General features: G+C 38.3%; 1 protein-coding gene across 4 annotated transcripts in view; it reads right to left on the reverse strand.

The window, feature by feature from the left end:
- Positions 1 to 449: 449 nt before the first annotated feature.
- The window catches only part of LOC138739087 (LIM domain only protein 7-like), a 218,083-nt gene continuing 198,606 nt past the window's right edge, over positions 450 to 19,926 (reverse strand). For all 4 annotated transcript variants that reach the window (XM_069890547.1, XM_069890546.1, XM_069890545.1 and 1 more), the window contains 11 exons: positions 19,014 to 19,039; positions 18,642 to 18,746; positions 16,216 to 16,308; positions 14,516 to 14,844; positions 13,836 to 13,891; positions 12,795 to 12,953; positions 11,904 to 12,132; positions 6,507 to 6,749; positions 4,444 to 4,552; positions 2,860 to 2,962; positions 450 to 1,481 (listed from right to left, as the gene is read on the reverse strand). In XM_069890547.1, coding sequence (XP_069746648.1) covers positions 1,459 to 1,481; positions 2,860 to 2,962; positions 4,444 to 4,552; positions 6,507 to 6,749; positions 11,904 to 12,132; positions 12,795 to 12,953; positions 13,836 to 13,891; positions 14,516 to 14,844; positions 16,216 to 16,308; positions 18,642 to 18,746; positions 19,014 to 19,039 — 1,475 coding nt within the window. In that variant the 3' untranslated portion in view covers positions 450 to 1,458. The remainder of the gene's footprint in view (positions 1,482 to 2,859; positions 2,963 to 4,443; positions 4,553 to 6,506; positions 6,750 to 11,903; positions 12,133 to 12,794; positions 12,954 to 13,835; positions 13,892 to 14,515; positions 14,845 to 16,215; positions 16,309 to 18,641; positions 18,747 to 19,013; positions 19,040 to 19,926) is intronic.

A 19,926-nucleotide genomic window follows, 5' to 3' on the forward strand; every position in this document is an offset into this window, starting at 1 on the left:
GGTGCAAGGATTGGGAGAGTTTGGATCAGCAGGCACTTGTTCTGGAGGATCAGGCGAGAACCATAGGGAGGTCTGTAAGATCATGAGAGACACAGATAACATAAATAATCATATTTTTTTTCCCAGAATAGATGAATCTAAAACTAAGAGGCCATATATTTAAGTTGAGAGGGGAAACATTTAAAAGGGATCCGAGGGAGGTCATCTTCACAGATAATATGGAATGAGCTCCAAAGAGGAAGTGGTAGGATGGGGGCAATTGTAACATTCACAAGACATTCAGACATGGATAGGAAAACTTTGGGGGAAATATGGGTCAAATGTAGGCAAATGGGGCCTGCTTTGTCGACATGGACAAATTAAGCTGAAGGGCCCATTTCTGTGCTAAATTTCATAAGTATACTCAGTAATTCTGGGACAATGAATGACCAGCCTTGCAGATATATCTGTTGATTTTGATTCATTAACATCTTTGACAAGATTTATTCATTTTATTTATAAACATCAGTCAACACAAAAACAAATGAACCTATTTTCTTTTATACATTTTTTTGCAAAATACTTTAACCATCCATTCCAAAACAAAAAAAAACCAGGGAGAAAATCTCAGGTTTGATTTCAGATCAACACTTTAAATGCCCAAGTGCTGCTCAAGATCTGTACATTAAAAATAAATGCTTGCCCATCTTACTTAAACCTGTTCCTCATTCTAGAAAATATTATGCTTCTTCCAGAGTCGCTTAAATCAATAGAATGGGATGGAGATACAGACAGATATGTGAGATAACTTACCAGAGTGTTGGAATTTTGATATGGATCTTTCAAAAGTATCAGAACATAAATGTTGAATAGCATATTATATGTTTGTAAACCACAGAACTCTGCTCTACAAGCAGCCCATATGAATAGAGGCAGTTGCCTTACTTACACCATAAACTAATAGCTCATCAGCTTGATAAATACAAGTTATAAGGACACCAGTACATTCTCTGTATAATACACCGTGCATTCCCTCAGCTGCTGTGCTCATAAATGTCGGGGGGGGGGGGGGAAGAAGGTCATTTTAGACAGTGTGCGATGAATGCACATACATATGGGAGATGGACAAGTGACTCTGTTTCCAAAAGTTGCAGTTCCAGCAGTTTCAAAGGAGACAAACTTCAGAAGCAGAGTACAACTTGCAGCCACTGCTATGTATGCGCGTTCCATTCAATGACAGATTGAAGCTCTCTATCATAAATTGGTTTATGCTAATCAAGCAATCACTCCATTTTAAGATCAACAGTGATGAAAAACATTTTAATTTCCCAGGGGTTATGTCATTTGATATACTCATATCATCAAGAGTCATTTCTGTTCATTCATGTGGAGTATTGAACTTGGAATTTTTGTAGCATTAAGCCGAGATTCTTCTCCTCTTCCACTCACGAAGGCGTCTTTCCATTGCCTGGAGTTTCCTCAATTGTGCAGGGATTGGCCAGCTATCAAATACAAAAAAAAATACAATGGTCCAAAACTGTCAGGAATCAATATTACTGTTCAACAAACAGAAAGAAACCCTAGAGCAGCCCCCAAATAGTCCGCCTTTTGTGAAATTTGAATGGTCTTCAATGGGATACAATAATGTATAGCAGCTTTACACTGGAGAATATCCCAATGCTGAGTTGCACTTGGATTTGTGATATATACTACTTTGAGCATTCCCTATGCCACAGGTGCTCTGTGATTAGTAAGGGATTGCTTAAGGTGATATGTGGGTGGAAAGAAAAAGTTTGAAAACCATTGTTTTAATCGTCCCTAATTGACTCGTTATGTGCACAGTTTCATAACTCCAAAGGAAATGGGCCAATGACAATTTTTCTCAACCAAACATTTCAGTAACAATTGGATCTAGAGCAGTGATTCTCAACCTTCTCTTCCTATCCACATCCCAACTTAAGCAATCCCTTACTAATCTCAGAGCACCAATGGCATGGGGAATACTTAAAGTGGTATGTGAGTGAAAAGAAAAAGGTTGAGAACCACTGGTTTAAATGATTGAAGAAGATTTATGAAACCTCGAAGTCTATTCGTTCCCACCCATTCCTCTTCCACGTCACCCTCTATCCAGAGGTTATAGTACAGTGCCCTTTTTGGGAACAGATGCCTCGTCATCATTTCATAGTGTTCTGTAAGAGGAGGCCTTCCAAAACACAATGAGATGATGGTGAGCCATCTGTTCAGAACTGTCAGCTGCTAAATACATTTTCCCAGATCCAGGTTTTAAAAATCTCTTAGAAAACCAAATACCGTTAACCATTTACAGAGCGGAAATAGGCCATGTTGGCCTTTCGAGTCAGCACCGGTTCACTAGGACAACTCTACTAGCTCAATCCTCCCACTCTGCCAATATCCATTCAACCCCCTCACCTCCATGTACACATCCAACCTTCTCTTAAGTGACAGAAGGGACCCTACTGCAACTATCTCTTTCAGAAGATCATTCCATTCTGCCACCACTCTCTGAGTGAAGAAGCATCCTCTAATATTTCTCCTAAAGTTTTGCCCTCTTACCCTTAACTCATGGCCTCTTGCTCCGAACTATGACTGAAACAATCAAAACTATATTAATTGTATGTTCGAAGCCCCCAATCTGTGTGGATCTCTGAGCTCTGCTGGGAAAAATTAATAATGGACAGCAGACAGCAAGGGATAGAAAGTTGATAGAGATTGAAAATAGCAAAGACTTGAACAAACAAACTGGAACAGTATTTATGTCAAGAAACCACATTTGGACTGTTGCCACTCATTATGAAACAGTGATATTCCTCCAATATCATGTAGACAATCCGGGAATAGTGCCCCTGTTCACTGACCTACCTTTAGACTGGGCATAGCAGTCATTGCAGAAGAGGTTGTTGTTCCGTACTCGAACTTCTGCCCCAGATTCTGTGCCTCCAAGGTCAACGCTGCAGGAGATGCACTATGCATAAAACAGGACATTTTAATTACATCTTTCAAGATTTGAACAATTAAAGTTCAGGGAGAGATATTATGACAGAGGGCTGAATATTCATTCTTGCCTCGTTAGGAGAAAAATGAGACAGCACAAGTTGACTACATATCAAAGGTGGGTCACAGGTTCACCAGCTCAAGCAATTGATAACCAGGCAGGTTATCAGTGACTTATCAGTGTTCAAGCTGTGCGATAGTTGGAGCCAGTATCAAAGAATCAGTCACACCAGAAGTATGGACTTCCATCCAATCAACAACTGTGATTTCACAGCTTAGGTTCATAACAGACAATATCAATAATTAAAAGTTTAATTTCAGAGAGGGAGAAGGTTCAAAAGCAGATAAGATGAATAATATGGAAAATTTAATAGGAATTGGCATCCAAGACAAGGAAGCGATAATTATATGAAAATGAGAAGATGGTCATAATGTGGTGACCATGTTCCATCGAATTAATAAAGTAAGAGAACTTTATCCCAGTACTTTGGACAAACACATTGGTTATTAGAGGATTATGTATTTCTGAGGATGAAGATAAACCAAACTAAATGATATTCAATGAGCCTCGGCATGCAGAAAGCAAGGTGCATGTTGAAAAAGTGCATGCTAGGCAAAAGCGGTCTAGCCAAGTCAAATTTCATTCATCACAACACGACGGTATTGGTTATTGACTTGTGTCATTCTGCAACCAGAAGCAAAGAACCAATGTTTTAGTGAACATGAAAACAAAGGCATTAGGAGGGAATGATGACGACACCATTGGCAGGAAGGACAAAAATACAGTTAAATAGCAAAGTCATTCAAGAGCAACCTATTTGTGCAAATATAAACCATAAAGGTGGTGGTGAAGCCAATGCCTTCCATTTTAGCTGAAAATCAAATTTCCTATTGTAAAGCAGAAGCAAAATGTGGTGAGTTATGCCAATCTGAAACAGAACCCATGTTATGATGATAACATTTTGGCACAGGTTGCCCCAGGTCCCAGGTTAATATGGTACTAAGATGCTTTATGCCAGCACTGGAATCCATGCAGATACAGGTTTGATCAGAGTCAAATACTGGCATTTTTCTTGCAAGATAACATCTTCAGAATAAAACTGAAAATGTTGGAAATACACTGTGGAGAGTAAAATAGCATCAAGGTTGATGAAGGGCCATTGATTTGAATCATCAACGAAACTTCTCTCACCCTTGATAGATATTGCACGAGTATTTTCAGCAATTTCTGATTTATTTCAAAAGACCACCCTTTTCAGAATGTTGTTTGTAAATTCCCTTTGAAATGATTTCTGTGCACATTCAAGTTAAAAAGTCTGCATGGATTCTCTTACTGTCAAAATGTTAATCAAAGTCTTGTGGAGTGCTATACAAGCATGCATGACTTTAGCTGACATGCGAGTCAGGACTCTGCAGTGCTCTTCCTTACTCCGAGCTGGTCCCTGGCCTCACCTTAAAACAATGCAAATGATAACAAAGACCGAGAGACTCGATGATCATGGCAGCTCCTTTGCCCAGAGCACTATCACAGTATGAACAGATCTTCTTTCCACTTATTGACCTGGATACAGAAGAAAAAGGGCACCAACTATATAAATGCTGAACAAGCATGAGAATTGTGATACCAACCCTGCAAGTTGCTCCAGAAGGCAACTTGTTGGATGACGGAGAATAGCAGATGGTGTGGACAAATTACCCCAGCCCTTAAACCATGATTTAAAATAAAGATGTTATTCCATCAGCCTCAAAACTGCAGGAGAGGCAATAGTGAGAAAAAAAATGTTTAGCCTATAAAATGAAGCAAGCATTCGTCTCAGACAAGAAATCCTGGCCATCGTTAGCCTTCAATCATGAATTCTACATGCAGTGGGAGATAAGGACTTGAAACAGTTCCCAAAAAGGGCAAATTAAGTCAGGTGAACTGTTACTATCAAGTATAAAATCCAAAGTATAGGGATGTGGACAAAAGGTAGTTGCACGGACATGTTCACATATCATCCACCACCTCCATGAAAACCTGAAGAGGCTCGAGGGCTGAACAAAAGAGCAATAAAATCAGTACACTAGATTGCCTCTGGGGCTGCTCCACTTTCAATAAAATAACAGCAGAACCTCTTCCTATCTGGTGCACAATTTGCCCTTTGGGTCCAATGACCCGCTCCTTGAATATACTGAACATTTGAGCAACCATAGCTCTTTGAGCCTCCGAATAATTAGATGTAGTGTATGGGAATTTCTCTTCCATCAAGATTCCACACAGAACTGCCAACATTTCTTCATGCAGACCCCAGCAAGTTTTAGGATTTTTGATTTCTTAACTTATTGGCCATGTATTCCCTCCAGCAACTTGCTGGCTGTATTTCACTGCTCGACTCTTTGTGGAGTCCAATAATCAAGAAGAAAACCACTGAAATTCCCCAGCATCTGCAGTGGGGAATTTATTCCAATTCTGAGTCAAGAAATATGGGGGCAATAAATTTGCACTAGAGTTGCCAGGGCTGAGAGCCAAGTGCTGGAGGATGGGATTAATGCAAATGAGTACTCTTTGGATGTCATAGACAAACGTCCAGACTGTCCATAACTATTCTAGAAATGTGGGAAGAAAGCAAAGAGAAGGTACACTCCATTTCTATATTATTCATTTTGAATTATTTTATATTAAGTGCTTCTGAATGTCAGAAACAAATGTGGACAACTCTGAAAGCTTTGATATACACCAGAGTATGAGGTGGGGCTTTGCTGCACATCAAACACTCTTCTAGAAGAATTTCATAGGCTAAACCAACAATCACTCAACACTTTGTTTGTGGTTCTGCCATTGTTCATGGTTTATTTGCTTGTCCTTGAATGGTTTGGGCCAACAAGGTAGGCCTTTCAGTTCCAAGGAAGAGAAATGGGCTAAAGGTGAATGGGGAACGTGGGTGGCAAATGCAGGCCCCACTGGTCAGGGAAAACCTCACCCTGAATGGCCAGCCCCTCAGCTTACAAAATATCCCCTGTTCCAGATTTGTACTTTCGGCTGTGCATTAGGAGACTAAAAAAAAAATTTCAATTTCTGAATACTTCCGACAAATTTATATTCAGAGTTCTCAAACATTAATGTGGCTGACGCTTCTCACATGTACTGTGATGGCCTGGCAAAAAGCCTACTTCTTTCTAATCAGTCACTCCACCAAAAGAGCAGAAATCTTTCTCTTTGGACAACATTTACCTGTACATTTCAGCTTTAGTTAAGAGAACACTAAATTGAGATCATTGTCCATAATTCCCATTTAAGTTGTAGTTTGAATTAAAAAACAAACACTTTGATATACTTCTGATCAGGAATATTTGGAAGAACAACCAATATATTTAACACAAGTATGTACAGTATTTAAAAATACACCATAAACTAATGAATGAGAGCATTTTCCTGCTGGTATGTTTCCCATTTCCACAGAATACGAAGTACAAATCATATGTTGGAAGTTCACTATAGAATATTGGCATCTAAGAGATGGAGTTCATTGCCATACCTGCTGCCTTGTGCTATCTGAGATTGAGTAGTTGGGGCAACAGAAGAGTTCTTGGTCCATGATGTTGTTTTCAATGATCCAGTGGATGAAGGTGGCAGTGTTGAAGATGGTGCACGCATGTAGGATCGGTTTGAGGTGGACACTGGGTGGTAGGTTGATTCTTTCCTTGAGGAATTCACTGGCTCAGAAGTTGATCCCCATGTATTTGTCCTTGGGGTGTCGAAGTTATCCAAAGATTCACCTCTGAAACAAATGTGATCAGAAATCAATTTCTTCAATACCTGTGCTTCATAATGACATAACTGGAATGACCTATATCACTTTTTAACCATCCCACAATAAGCTTTCGAAGGGAACAGAAAAGAAAAATGCCAAAGAAGGCACAAGAGGTTGCAGATGCTGGAATCTGCCGCATAAATTAAAACAAAAAGCTGCTGGGGGTGTGAGCCAAATCAAGCAGCATCTATGGAGGCAAAGGGATCCTCAACACAGGCTCCTGACCCCTTTTCCTCCACAGGGGCTGCCTGACCTTCTGAGTTCAATGAACCATCATTCTGTAGACCTTCACAGGTCTTGTGCTCTATTGGTCTGGCACATCACTATCACTCTCTCCTCCCCGAGCCCTGGGCATACCCTTCCTATCAAACCCATCCCCATTTTTCAACTTTTAAAAAATTTTTAATTAACTTAGAAAAATTTAACAAAGACAAAATGGGGAATGGGTTCAGCAGGAAGGAGGAGAGAGTGAGAGAAATGTGGACAATTCTACAGTATTTATTATCCACAATACTGGGGATGGAAAAGTTAATCTTGATATACAGTTTGTATCCACACAAATGAATAGTGGCAAAGGCAGATGCTTTTTCCTCTAACATTTTTTTTTCCAGTTTATTGTCTTAATGTTTGCTTTAAAAATATCTATTGAAGAAAGCACACCCAAAGTTGCCAATCTGATCAAACCACTTTCATTCAAATATCCCAGTACAATTCTGCAAATAAAGCAGTAAAGCTTCCTGTTTTCCGATTGTGCAATGTTTTGTACCCCAGCACGCATGACAGCATTGACAGGGTGTATCTGAAACTTTCTTTCAGATTTGCAAAACAAATAATACGTAGAACTGACATGCTTAATTTGTTCATCATGTTTGCTGCTGCTGCTCTCTGACGCAGGTCAAAGCTTTCGGAACCATACCAATCTTTCTACACTATCAAAAAAAAACACCTCTTGAACTAGCAACACTGTACACATCTGTTTGGCAGCTGGGTTACTGTAGTAAACATTTTACTGACCTTAAATCCTTAAAGATGGAGAACTTATGACTTCAATACCACTCTCGAAAACAGAAGACTTTACTGGTCACCCCTTTCTTTACCATTGATTTGTCAAACCAACTCAAATAAAATTAATATCTTATCTAAATTTATATACCTTTTTCAAGCTTTGCCTGTTTTTTTATTCCTGTCTTTTTTTTAAATTCCTTTGACTCAATCTTATCTTGTGAAAGAATAAACATCCTCGCCTAAATAAAGTTCACTTTCAAAAATTTAAAATGAATGTAGGTTTATCCCTACCAAACTTTAGGTTCTATTACTGGGCAGTCAACATACAGAATCTTAGGTTTTAGTCACATTATATTAACCATGAAGACTGTCCAATATGGGTCTCTTTGGAATGTAATTCTGTTACAAAATTTTCTATTATTTCTCTTCTCGGATCCTCACTTCCTTTATCTTTAAATAAATTAACTGACAAACGATAGTTAAACGTGCTTTGAGGATCTGGATACTGTTCAGAAAATATTTTGGTTTATTAAGATTTTCTCTTTCTATTCCTTTTCTCTTACTATTTTTTAAACCTTTCATGATTGACATAGTTTTTAAAAATGGTGTAGATTAGGCATCAAATGTTTGAAAGATCTCTCTTGAAGGAAGTCTATCTTCTTTTGAACAGCTGTCAGTTAAATATAGTGTACCAAATACTCATTTTATTTTGTTATTTATAGATTAGAGATTTTTTGCAATCTCAATTACATACATTTCCTAAGAGCTTTTATAAGAGTTTTATAGATGTAATTTTTAATTTGCAAACTTTTTATAATGGTTCAATATGTAACATTTATGACATGTTGTTGGGAATAAGAGAGGCTCCTTTGGATAAAATTTAAAAAGTTTGGGAACAGGACTACAGTTTTCAATCTCTGAAGAAACTTGGAATGTAATTTTAAAATTGGTTAATGCATCATCTTTCTGTGCTCGCCAATCCCTCCTACACATTCAAGTAGTCCACAGGCCCACATGTCCAAAGTCAAACTATTTCACTTTTATGCGGATGTATCTCGTCATTGTCATAGATGCAACAATGGAGATGCTTCACTAGTTCATGTGTTCTGGACATGTCCAAGTCTTGGAAAATACTGGAAAGTAGTATTTCAAATTTTTTCTGTTCTTTTTAAAGTAAATTTTAAAATTGCCTTGTTTGGTATTGTTAGAGAGAGTGGCATAACTTGAATGGCATCTGATCTGCATATATTAGCTTTTATTTCTCTTATGGTTAGGCAGGCGGTCTTGCTCAGATGGAAGGATGTTGTTGTTCCGACCCATACTCAATAGTTACGTGATGTTATGTCACGTTAAATTTAGAGAAGATTCAATGCTCAATATCCAATTTGAATTTAAATTTTCAAACATTGTGGGGATTCTTTTTGAATTATTTTCAAAATAATTGATTTGGTATTAATGCTGAGATGTTGACTAATAATGTGAATAGACTTCAATGTTCTAACTCCTCTCCAATTACCAAAGTGTTGTACATTTGCCATTTACTGAGACAGGGAAATCTTTTTATCTCTCTTTGTTTCAGTTTTGGTAGTGGGATTAAATTATTTATTATATTATATTTTGTTTGATTAAGAAGCGGGGCACTGTGGATGAAATAGGATGATTTGAGTGAGGTGTATTCTGAACTTTTCTATTTTTTAATATGCATTCTTATGTACTCTACTATTTTAGACATGGAATTTCAATTTCAACTAAAATATTGAAAAAAGAAAATAGAAGATTTAGTTCATCATTCTTAAATATTTTTGAACGTTCTGAAGCTATGTTTTGGCTGGCACTGTATGTAATCTGTAAACTGAAATATATAACATAGAAACAGGCTTTTTAGCCCACCAAGTCCTTTCTGACCAACAAACAAGCATTTACACTAATCCTTCTCCTCAGATTCCCATCAGCTCATCTCAGATTCTACCCTTCATTACATGAGAAGTAACGATTGGCCAACCAACCCTCACATCTTTGGCATGTGGGAGGAAGTCCAAGTAGCCAGGGGAAACCCACAGGGAGAACATCCAAATTTCACCTTAACAATAGTGGAGGTCAGGATTGAATTCAGGTCACTGGAGTGGTGAGATATCAGCTCTAATACCTGCATCTATCTGCCACCCAGAATAAATGAGTTTATTATGACTTGGTCCTTTTGACATTCAAATGATTGTTCTAAACCATTCCTTCAAAATTTTATGTTCAATAAATTTGTCCAATCGTTCACAGCTTGATCCTCACAATAATTTACTTAATTAAGGCAACTTTATCACATGTTAACACAGGAAAATGAATATATGAAAGAAAAAGTTCTTTGTCCAGAGGGTCTCATGACCTTTACTTTAACTGGTGACTATTGCTGAATGCCAGTTTGGAGAGAATGTGCAATCTGAACCCAAATTAAAAATCAGTGGTAGAAAGGTAAAGTCTTGTGGTGGCTGCTTAAAGAAGACACAAGTTTTAGCAAAACCATCTCTAAACATTTTTATGAAACATTGCTTAATGTGGTCCAACACTGAGATGAGCTCTGCATGGCTAAGAAAGGGGGGAGAGAACAACCAAAAGGCAGGCAGGTGGAGAGCGACCACCATACGAAGGCACAAAATACAGTCTAGTTCCAATCTGTGCAATCAGTTTGCTTTTCATGTGGGGCATCAGTGGTAAGTGAGAGAGTGGGGACTAAGGGGACGAGGAAGTTCAAACCTCAGAGCCCATTCCAAACATTTTTTGTCATTGTGATGCGGGTGTTTCAAATTAAATGGCAAATGTACAACACTTTGGCAATTGGAGAGGAGTTAGAACATTGAAGTCTATTCACATTACAATGTAGGGTATTGGGAGCTAAATTAAAAACTGGAAGTCAGGTTTTATGGTCAAGGTGGCCTGTATAGTGTTATGAGCCCAGAGGACCCCAAAATCCAGCAGCAATATATATTCACCAAGACAAATGGTTACTTAAACAAAGGTTGCTTTTAATTATCTTTAACATGAAAACAGGGACAAACTTTATCTTTTTACTATTAACTTAACCCCCTTCTAATTCTAAGCACACGTGTATAAGGTGTATATAAGTTCAGAAAAGTTCTTTAATTCACCGTCCAATCTCACTTCTCACTCCTCCAAGTTTACTGGTTGCAGGCAATTCTTATACTGTGCACAGAATTTAACATTTATGAAGTTCACCAGGCTTTGGTGCTGGAAAGGTAAATGGTTACCACTCAGGAAGGTTCTTGTCGGTTTTCAGGGAGAGATTTGTTGTTCGCTGGACACCCACAACTGATACCTTGTAACCAGCCACTTCAGTGTCTTGCCGAAGAAACTTGCCCCCCTCAGGGTTCTCTAGATGATAACCTCTTTCTTTCAGGTCACCAAGAGTGCATTTCTGTTTCTCTTATTTCAAATGAAACATTAAGCAGCCAGTCCTCACAGGCTTTGACCAGGCTGAACTAAGCACTCATAACCTGCCTTCCAAATGGGGTTTTCTACAAGCTTGCCAGCTTGTCCTGTTCCAGTCCCAGCTGCTGCTGACTGTAAAACTGCAGAACTGATCTCCCTCTCCCTCTGTCTCAGAGAGAAAGCCTGTTTTAGTCTTTCTGCTTGCAAAACCAAAGACCCTCTGAGAACAGCAAGTTCCACTCCAGACAGCCTGCGGTTCCGACGAGTTCTTTCATCTGTTGCCTTTTTGTAAGCAACAGTCCATTAGTGAAGTCTCTTGGGCACTCCCCAAAGCTTTTGCAAAGGCTAGCATGAGCAGAGCTCCAGTATTTTAAATAAGATCTGTTTTAAAGTGTTTGTATGTGACCTACACTAAAAAACCTGCCCCAATTTATCTCCCAAAAACATATCTTATAAACAATACAAAAACAACATAATCTGTCGCAGTAAACATCACGGGATTGTGTGCTTGTGTTAAATGCATCACAAAGATGCATCATCATACATTTCATTTGTTTTCCAAACTTCTCGCTAAGTCAATGACCACAAGCCAATTTGACACAGAGGTGGTGAATTTTAGACAAGATCCCCAATAATGAATCTGCATGCAGTGTCACCCTGCTTTAATGTGGTACATACCTCCTCAGCGATCCGTAATAACTGATTGGATTCTTATTCACGACACTGGAACTACGCTGCCTAATCCAGCTTTTGTCATTTAAAAGCTGTGTCTTTCTGCGCATCTCCTGCAGAATTTTCTGTCGCTCTTGTTCAGCGTATGAAACTGGAAGTTCTTTCGGTTGTGAAGTTTTCAGATGTGCCTCATTCTTAATCCACGCGCTGTCTGGGAATCGACTCCTCACATCCCCTGTCAACCAATTACAAATAATTGTTAGCAGATCAGCAGAAAAGCTCGGTTTATTATTAAGATGGGGATCCTTCATTTGAAAATAGTGCACACAATTTGCTGGCCATTTATAATTGAGCAAGCTCATCAGAAGCTTGTCCACTGGGTGAATGCAACTTTTCTCATCATAATTATATTATCCGGTGATCAATGGATAAAAATCAGCTTGTGTAGTAATCACATCTGAAGGAAGAATTATCTAATTTGAGATCAACATTGATCATGATTAGCAATTATATTCAAAACTGATTTTGGAACAGTCTGTCCTTGAGGCAGAATTATTATGGGAGAGGAAACATGACTGACATGGTTCATATAATTGAACAACCAGTGTATCTGCAGGGTGAATTTGATATTAAAACATAAATGATCCAAGAATTAACATGCTGCCACAACAGATCATTCAACAGGTCTTGCACAGCAGAGGAAGGAACAAATGATTTGCATGCGTAAACAAGACATACTTTTTTGGGGGAACTAACACACATCGTATAATTCAAAGAAGAAGAAAAAATTAAGATTGAGGCAATTATTTGAAATGCACCTGAAAATGAGCTGATGATCATTGGATTGATAGAAAAACTAAGATCAAGGTTGGCTGCTGATCAGAGCCATGCTCCCACCTTTCTCTGGGTCAGCATATTTCATCTGATTAAGGATTTGCAGCCTCTGGGTTTCCAATTCAATTCGTGCTGCATCTTGGGACTTGGCAGAACTCTTTTGCGGATTTTCCTTTACAATGAGACATTGGGCGACACTGCCCAATAATCCCACATTGACACCTAAATGCACATCGAAATATGCAGAGAGCCATGCATTAGCTTGCAGGCATGCATTAAATTTGGAACGTGTTCAAACATAGAATAATTAAAGGGAAAATGAAAAAAATGCCTGAACCTTTTGAAAAGAAGTGCCTAATCTTACTTTAACACTCTCACTAATTGTTAGGAATTCTTCAATATTTTTTTCAGACCTTCAGCACAGTAACAGGGCTTTCAGGCCCACAAGTCCGTGCAGCCCAGTTACACCCATGTGACCAATTGATCTACTAAACCTGTGCATCTTTGGAATGTGGGAGAAAACTGGAGACTCCATAATCTATTAATATTTATATTAAATATATATGTGTGTTATGTTTGTTTGTGTGTTTGCACTGTTTCATCGGGTTGTATTGGTAAATCAGATGATAAATAAACTTGAACTTGAAAACTTGTGCATTCACGGGGACCACGTACAAACAGACAGCGACAGATTTGAACCCAGGTCACCGGCACTGTAATAGCTTTGCACTAACAATGGTACCTTCTGTTCGTTATCATGCATATCTGTAAATAATCTCGTTCTGAAATAGCTCAGCTCCGATAATGATCACGTTAATCTGATAATGATCAAGTTGGAATTTTTAAAATTTAATAAGCATCTTGTTTAACTCAAAAAGGTTTTCAAATGGTGTTTATTGGCAAATAACTCAAATGATAACTGCTTGGACTCCACAGTTGCTCTGCTATCTTTACACTAGGCATTTTAATGAATATGCTTCAAATGTAATTCAACATGTTAATCCAAGATATTCGTAACTAACTGATAGGTTACAGAAATGTGCAAAAGGACATTCCAAATCTTGTTTTATTCCCTAAATGAACCTCTTGAAGGGAGAAACTTACCCTGTTTTTGCACAGGCACAACCTCATCGAGCTCAGAGGTTGACTTGGACTTGGTCCTAAAATCAAAATGGTGTTGGAAACTAGTTATTACAGCACATGTGTCAGGCCACACAATCCATCACTTATAGCCAATTACAAATAATCTTAACAATTTTCTGCAAATGCAATTGCCTTCAAAAACGCTAAGTATTTTAAGCATAGTTTTGCTTGCATAAGCAAATGATGTTTCCAATTTCATCAAAGCTAATTTCATCCATCCAAAAATACCCCTTATTGCCCACAAGTGCAACAGAATTATGGCCCAGAAAATACCATACTACTGAACCTGATGGTCCAGTTCACATAAATATCAACATGCAGCTCCTTAATCAGAAGTGTTATTTTCTTTTACACATAATCTGGATTTAAACATGTGAGCATACAGACAGAAGGCTGCAAGGAAATGAAATCTTAATAATGATAATCCCCATTATTAAAGACATTCAACTCTACTAATTTCGGAAACCTTTCTGCTACTTTTATTAAATTTAATGCAAAATAACTTCTCATTTTTGCTTGTGCAATGACTTGAACTAATCCCAGCAATTCGAACAGAGATACACTCATCTGGTTCTTCAAGCAACACTTCTCTAGCATTGCAAACCAACTTCAGCAAACTAAATGAAGCTTGAGAATCTTACCAGTGAGGATGAAATTCTTTAGGTCTTTCTTCCTCTCCCAGCCAAACTTTTTCCTCTGCCTGCCATCTCTGCCTTCTTTCTGCTCTCTGTCTCTCTGACTCCAGTTGATGTTCCAGGTGCTCCCATTCCATCTCTTCCTCCCGGGTTTCTTTCTGCCTCCGAGCTTCTCCGACTTCCCTTTGGCTTCTTTCTTCTTCATTGTCTAGCTCCTCTTCAGTGTCCCTATCATTCCAATTTTGGGAAGAGGACCAGTTTCTGGATTCACCAGGTCCATCTATGGAACTAAATGGTGATCGTGGGGTGTTTGTTTCTTGTAGTATCTTGCGCTCCTGTTAAAAATTAGAATTACATTTGGTCTTCTCAGAGAAAGAAACAATAATCAGAGAGTTGATAGAAAATATTACACATAAAACAGAAGACTGAAAAGAGTGATCAAAGATCAGTGGGAAAGACTCAGTGGGACAGGCAGCAGCCATGGATAGAAACGGTCAGATGATGTTTCAGGTTGTTGACTCTCCATTGAGTCTTAATAGAGAGTCCTGACCTGAAGCATCGACTGACCATTTCTATCCATGGATGCCGAGTTCCTCCAGCTTTTCTTTCTTCAGACAAGAATCAAGCATGTGCAGTTTTTAATGTTTCTCTCTGGCTGAAAGGAGATGCAATCAAGATACATAAAGTAACAGGAGCCTAAATAGGCTGAAAGGATCCTATTTCCATTTGCAGAAGTGTCAATATTTGGAATTAAGAAAATGGTGCAATGATTAGGAGAAAGTCAACAGTATTTTCTCCAAGTCTCAAAGGAAATCAATATTTCTGTGGCCAGGATTATGATCACATCAAAACTTGTGCAGAATCTGAATCAGACAAAGACGGACAAAATGTCATTTGATGATTGACAAGCATCCATATTAATTGGATCTGGGTTTTAAAGTTGGTATTGATCATTATCCAATAGTACCTGAAAAAAGTGACACATTTTTACAATGTAAGGTGAGAACCAGCTTTGATAGAAATATTATTTCTATATCCAATTGGAAAGGAGAAACTTTTTTGATCAGAGAAAATAATGACAGAGCAACTGCAACGACTTTTCAGATTCTAGCAGAAAGTTTGTATTTCATACAAGGGCAATGCTTTGCACACAGCATTGGTTTTGACACAGGAGGGGCAGCAACATTTATTTGTACATGATAGACAAAAAAAACCCCAAAAGATCTTAAAAGTCAGAGTACTCAAAGCACCATTAGATTTTTTCTAAAAGACAGACAAAAACTATGTTCTCCATCTTCATCCGAATCCATTGGTAAATCAAAAGCATCAGTCATAATACTAGCACGGATAAATGGTTTTGGTGAATGGTCCCATTACTAATTAGTGACATTCATTAAGAAATATAATCCAACTTTTGTAAAAGTAACCTCTTTAAATGTAAAATCCCCTTCACTGGCAATCTAAAAGCACACTATTCGACTTTTATTGATGAATGTTCATTATTAAAAATCACAACGGCTTGTGCTCTCAAATAACATTGACAATGATTATTTGTGAAAGAGGTTTACTGATTTTAATATTTTAACACTGAACCTAAATACCTTTAGTTCATTTTTAACTGAAACATTCCTAACATCTACTGGTTGGCAAGACTAGTGGGTTTGCCTTTGGATGGCCCACACGTGCATGCATCACTCCCTCATTACCTCTTCATAGTACTTGGAACCTTCTTGCTCTGCTTCTTTCTGAGCCCTTTCCCATTCTTCCTGTAGCTTTTCTTGCTCACGTTGATATTTTTCCTAGTGGTTCCAGATGATCACAACCATTAGGCAGTGAAAAGTATACCGATGCACAAACGAGCTTATATTTACATATGGCCTCAGTCGTACCAAGAAAAATTACCAATGCCAAAACTGGAATTAGACTAAAAGGGAGAAATCCATTCTCCAAGGGAAGCACCAACTACACATACTCAGTGGTGGCTGCTTTTTGGATTCCACTTTCAACGTTTAGCTTTGTGCAAGTGAATGAAGCGAATTTTGCATTGAGTGCAACCTAGCATCATACGCTTAGTGCAATTTACCTGTACAAACTTTAAATGGGGGTTATTTCATGCAAAATACAAAACAACCCATTCAAACGGATTTTCAAACAATTTTGTATTATTTCAAACATGATGGGCATTTCAAAATTTAGAATGCTATATTCTAGGTGAGATTTTAATAGAAATTTAAAAACCAAAACACTTTTTGATGTGCTAAAACTTTAATGAACTTTACCCATCACTAATCCAAAGTCAATAAATGATGCACAAAGCAATCTTAAATGTTTTCAGTGCTCCTGCTGCAATGTCCTCCAACATTTTAAGATTAATGGTCGTCTTGAATCTAGGTTTGGCAAAGGCTGTCTGTCTATGGAAGAGGTCTCACCATTCAATAACAACACTAAAAGAATGAAGTGAAGCCGCTTCCACTTTGTGCATGCATGCACCATGTTATGACTAGCAACAGCACATGACCACATGTTGGCATTAGAGAAGCACAATTAGAGAAGGGTAATGTTAGATCTTCTCCAATGCAAAAGGATAATAACCCGGCTTGAACAGCAGACCCTTGCATTCTTCTAATATAAATTGTTATCCTTGTTCTATTACCATCAGGACTGCACATATTTTTTTTAAAAGAACAAAAGAATGACAAAAAAGGATGGAAATTGAAAGATGCGATTAATCTCAACTCTACCAGATTAACAAAATTTAAGATTCCTATAATGGATCATCTTCGGTTGCTGTGTGGCTCGACTGAACTGGTTGCAGGAGTGTGTGTTCCCGTCTCAAACCATTGCGGCCCCCTTCATTATTCGCAGAAAACTAATGATACAATGACACGCAGTCAATTCAACTTCCCTAACAATCACTGCAAAAAACTCAATGAGATGAGAGTGATGGGGGAAACCTGGTTAGAGAATTAATTCTCCAGGTAAAATACGGTACCACTGAGGGATGGAAGTTCAATCACCCCTACACTGATCTCAGCCGCAAGGAGGGATTCTCTCTGCAGAACACACACTTGACTATTCAAATTCAGTAAAACTCTGATAACCTGACATTGTTCAGAAATCCGAAGTTTGACATCTGGCTCATTAGTTTGGAAGGTGAGGCAGGGTTTGAGAGTGCAGGTGTAAAGTGTGGCCAGGACTAGGATCTCGCCTGTAGGTCAGATGTGCAGGTGGAATCTGGAACACCAAAGGGGGTCAGGTACGTTGAAAGGATTGAAGCTGGAGCGCTGGGCACTTATACATTTTCTGCTCCTTTTAAATTAACCCAGTCACTGGAAATTGTATTATTACTCAAACGTAGCATGAAGAAAAATCTGAAATAAATGCAGTGGGTATTATTGATGAAAGACAATCGTCTGGAAATCTGCTCATCAATTCCCGAGAGGCTGTCAGATTATCAGAGTTTTGCTGTGACAGGTTTCAAGTGAACATCCGCAGAACAAGAGAAACACAAGAATGACAGATGCTGGGATCTTGAGTGAACACAGAGAAGCTGGAGGGACTCAGGAGGTCAGGCATGGAGGGAGGCTTTGGGTCAGGATCATTCAAATGTTTTTTTTAGGACAAATAGAGGGTTTATGGGTGTGAGGATTGTTGTGGAGTAGGTTTACATAGATCAGCCCATCAGTGTGGGCTGAAGAGCCTGTATTGTGTTGCGACATTCCACGTTCTAACTCTTAAAGGGTTGGCTGATATACCTTTCCATGGAGGCTGCCTAACGTTCACTAGCAGAACCAGGTACATTTCCCTGGCAACTGAGGGTATTTGTCTGCCTCAAATGAAAAGGATGGTCTAAAACAAGAGTATCAATGTCTTAAAACCTGTACAGTAAGATGGATAGTTGAGAAATTGAGCAATTTAAAACTAATATAAACATCAATTCCATTTTTGGCCTGTGTCCAATGGTTCTCATCCTCTTGTATTCCAGTAATTTCACATTGATGAAACATAATGGAATGAAACCAGTGCCATAACATACAATGTGAAGGGGATAGTATTCATGCAAAGCATTTATTAGCAAAACCCAAACAAATCACCTCAACCTCTCGTGGCCTGCATCAAAGCCACACTGTACCTGTAACAATCGGTCTTGTTCTTTCTGCCATATTTCCTGCCGCTTTCTCTCCTCCTCAGGATTCCAAGACCAACGACTTGAAACACTAATTGATGGAATTTGTAGCTAACACACCACAGCAAGAAGAAAGCATGTAACACCAATTTTTAAAAGAAAAATAACATCCAGATTTGCAACTTTCTTTAACATCAAGTAGGTCTGCCAGTCATCAACTGAATTCATGAAATGCTCAAATTATTAAAGTCTTACTCGAAATATTTTATTAAAATCTTTCAGTTTAAAGCACAAATGGGAAACTAACATTGTACATTTTTTTACTCCGATCAAAGACAACACAATACAATCTCACATTAGAAAATGAAGTATACTCACATCACTCATTGCTGATTCCGATCCTCCTGTAAAATATTTAAAAAAAATTTAATAAGATAAACCCAGCAAAAATAGGTCTTTGTGTATGCTTTACTGAGTATTTTGGTCCCAAAAATTCACTTCTTCATCTTAGTAGTTGTGCGTCTGTCCAATACAATACAAAAATACTGAGCGACTTCTCAGGCATCAACACACATCATTTATATCTGCTTATTCGCCATGTTGACCGGGGGAAGATTCAATATTTGCAAATCAACTGCCTGAACCTTGGCAGGAGAGAGTCAGTGGGGTAGAAATTTATTTTATTTTTCTGAAATTTATTTTTCTGAAATGACGTACAAAGTACTGAGTGCAGATTGTGCTCCACGTTCAAAGTTTGACTTCCATGAAATTAGTGCAACACATTTTGGAAGAGGAGAACAATATGCAATTGTTAATGCAATTTAACTCAAGAAACAAAAGACAAGATATCTCCACACCATTTGGAACCTGGTACTGGATTTATTCTGATTTATTAAAATCGGGATGAAGGACAAAACCATCCTAAAAAAAAATTGTTGCAGTTTCAATAGGAAATATCCCTATTCTATCTTGTGCTCTTCATTCTTTATGCCAATTAAGACATCGCTGAAAAGAAATTGGTACTAGAATATCCCGACAAGAGGTTGGCTTGAGTAAAACTCAAAACAGCCAATTAGATTGCTGTATGTTCAGTAAATTATTGCCTTTACAGACACCCCCTGGAGACCAATATCAGCCCATAATACTGTAAACCTGAGATGGCCAGAAACACGGTGAATGCTAAAACTACAGCTTTACAGATCAATTGTTCAGTTTAAACTAATAGGCGATAAAAGGTAGGAATCCAATCAAAGCATGACCTGTGTAGTCAACACTCATCCAGTTGCTTGAA

The sequence above is a fragment of the Narcine bancroftii genome, chromosome 7, assembly GCF_036971445.1.
Source record: "Narcine bancroftii isolate sNarBan1 chromosome 7, sNarBan1.hap1, whole genome shotgun sequence".
Classification (NCBI taxonomy): Eukaryota; Metazoa; Chordata; class Chondrichthyes; order Torpediniformes; family Narcinidae; genus Narcine; species Narcine bancroftii.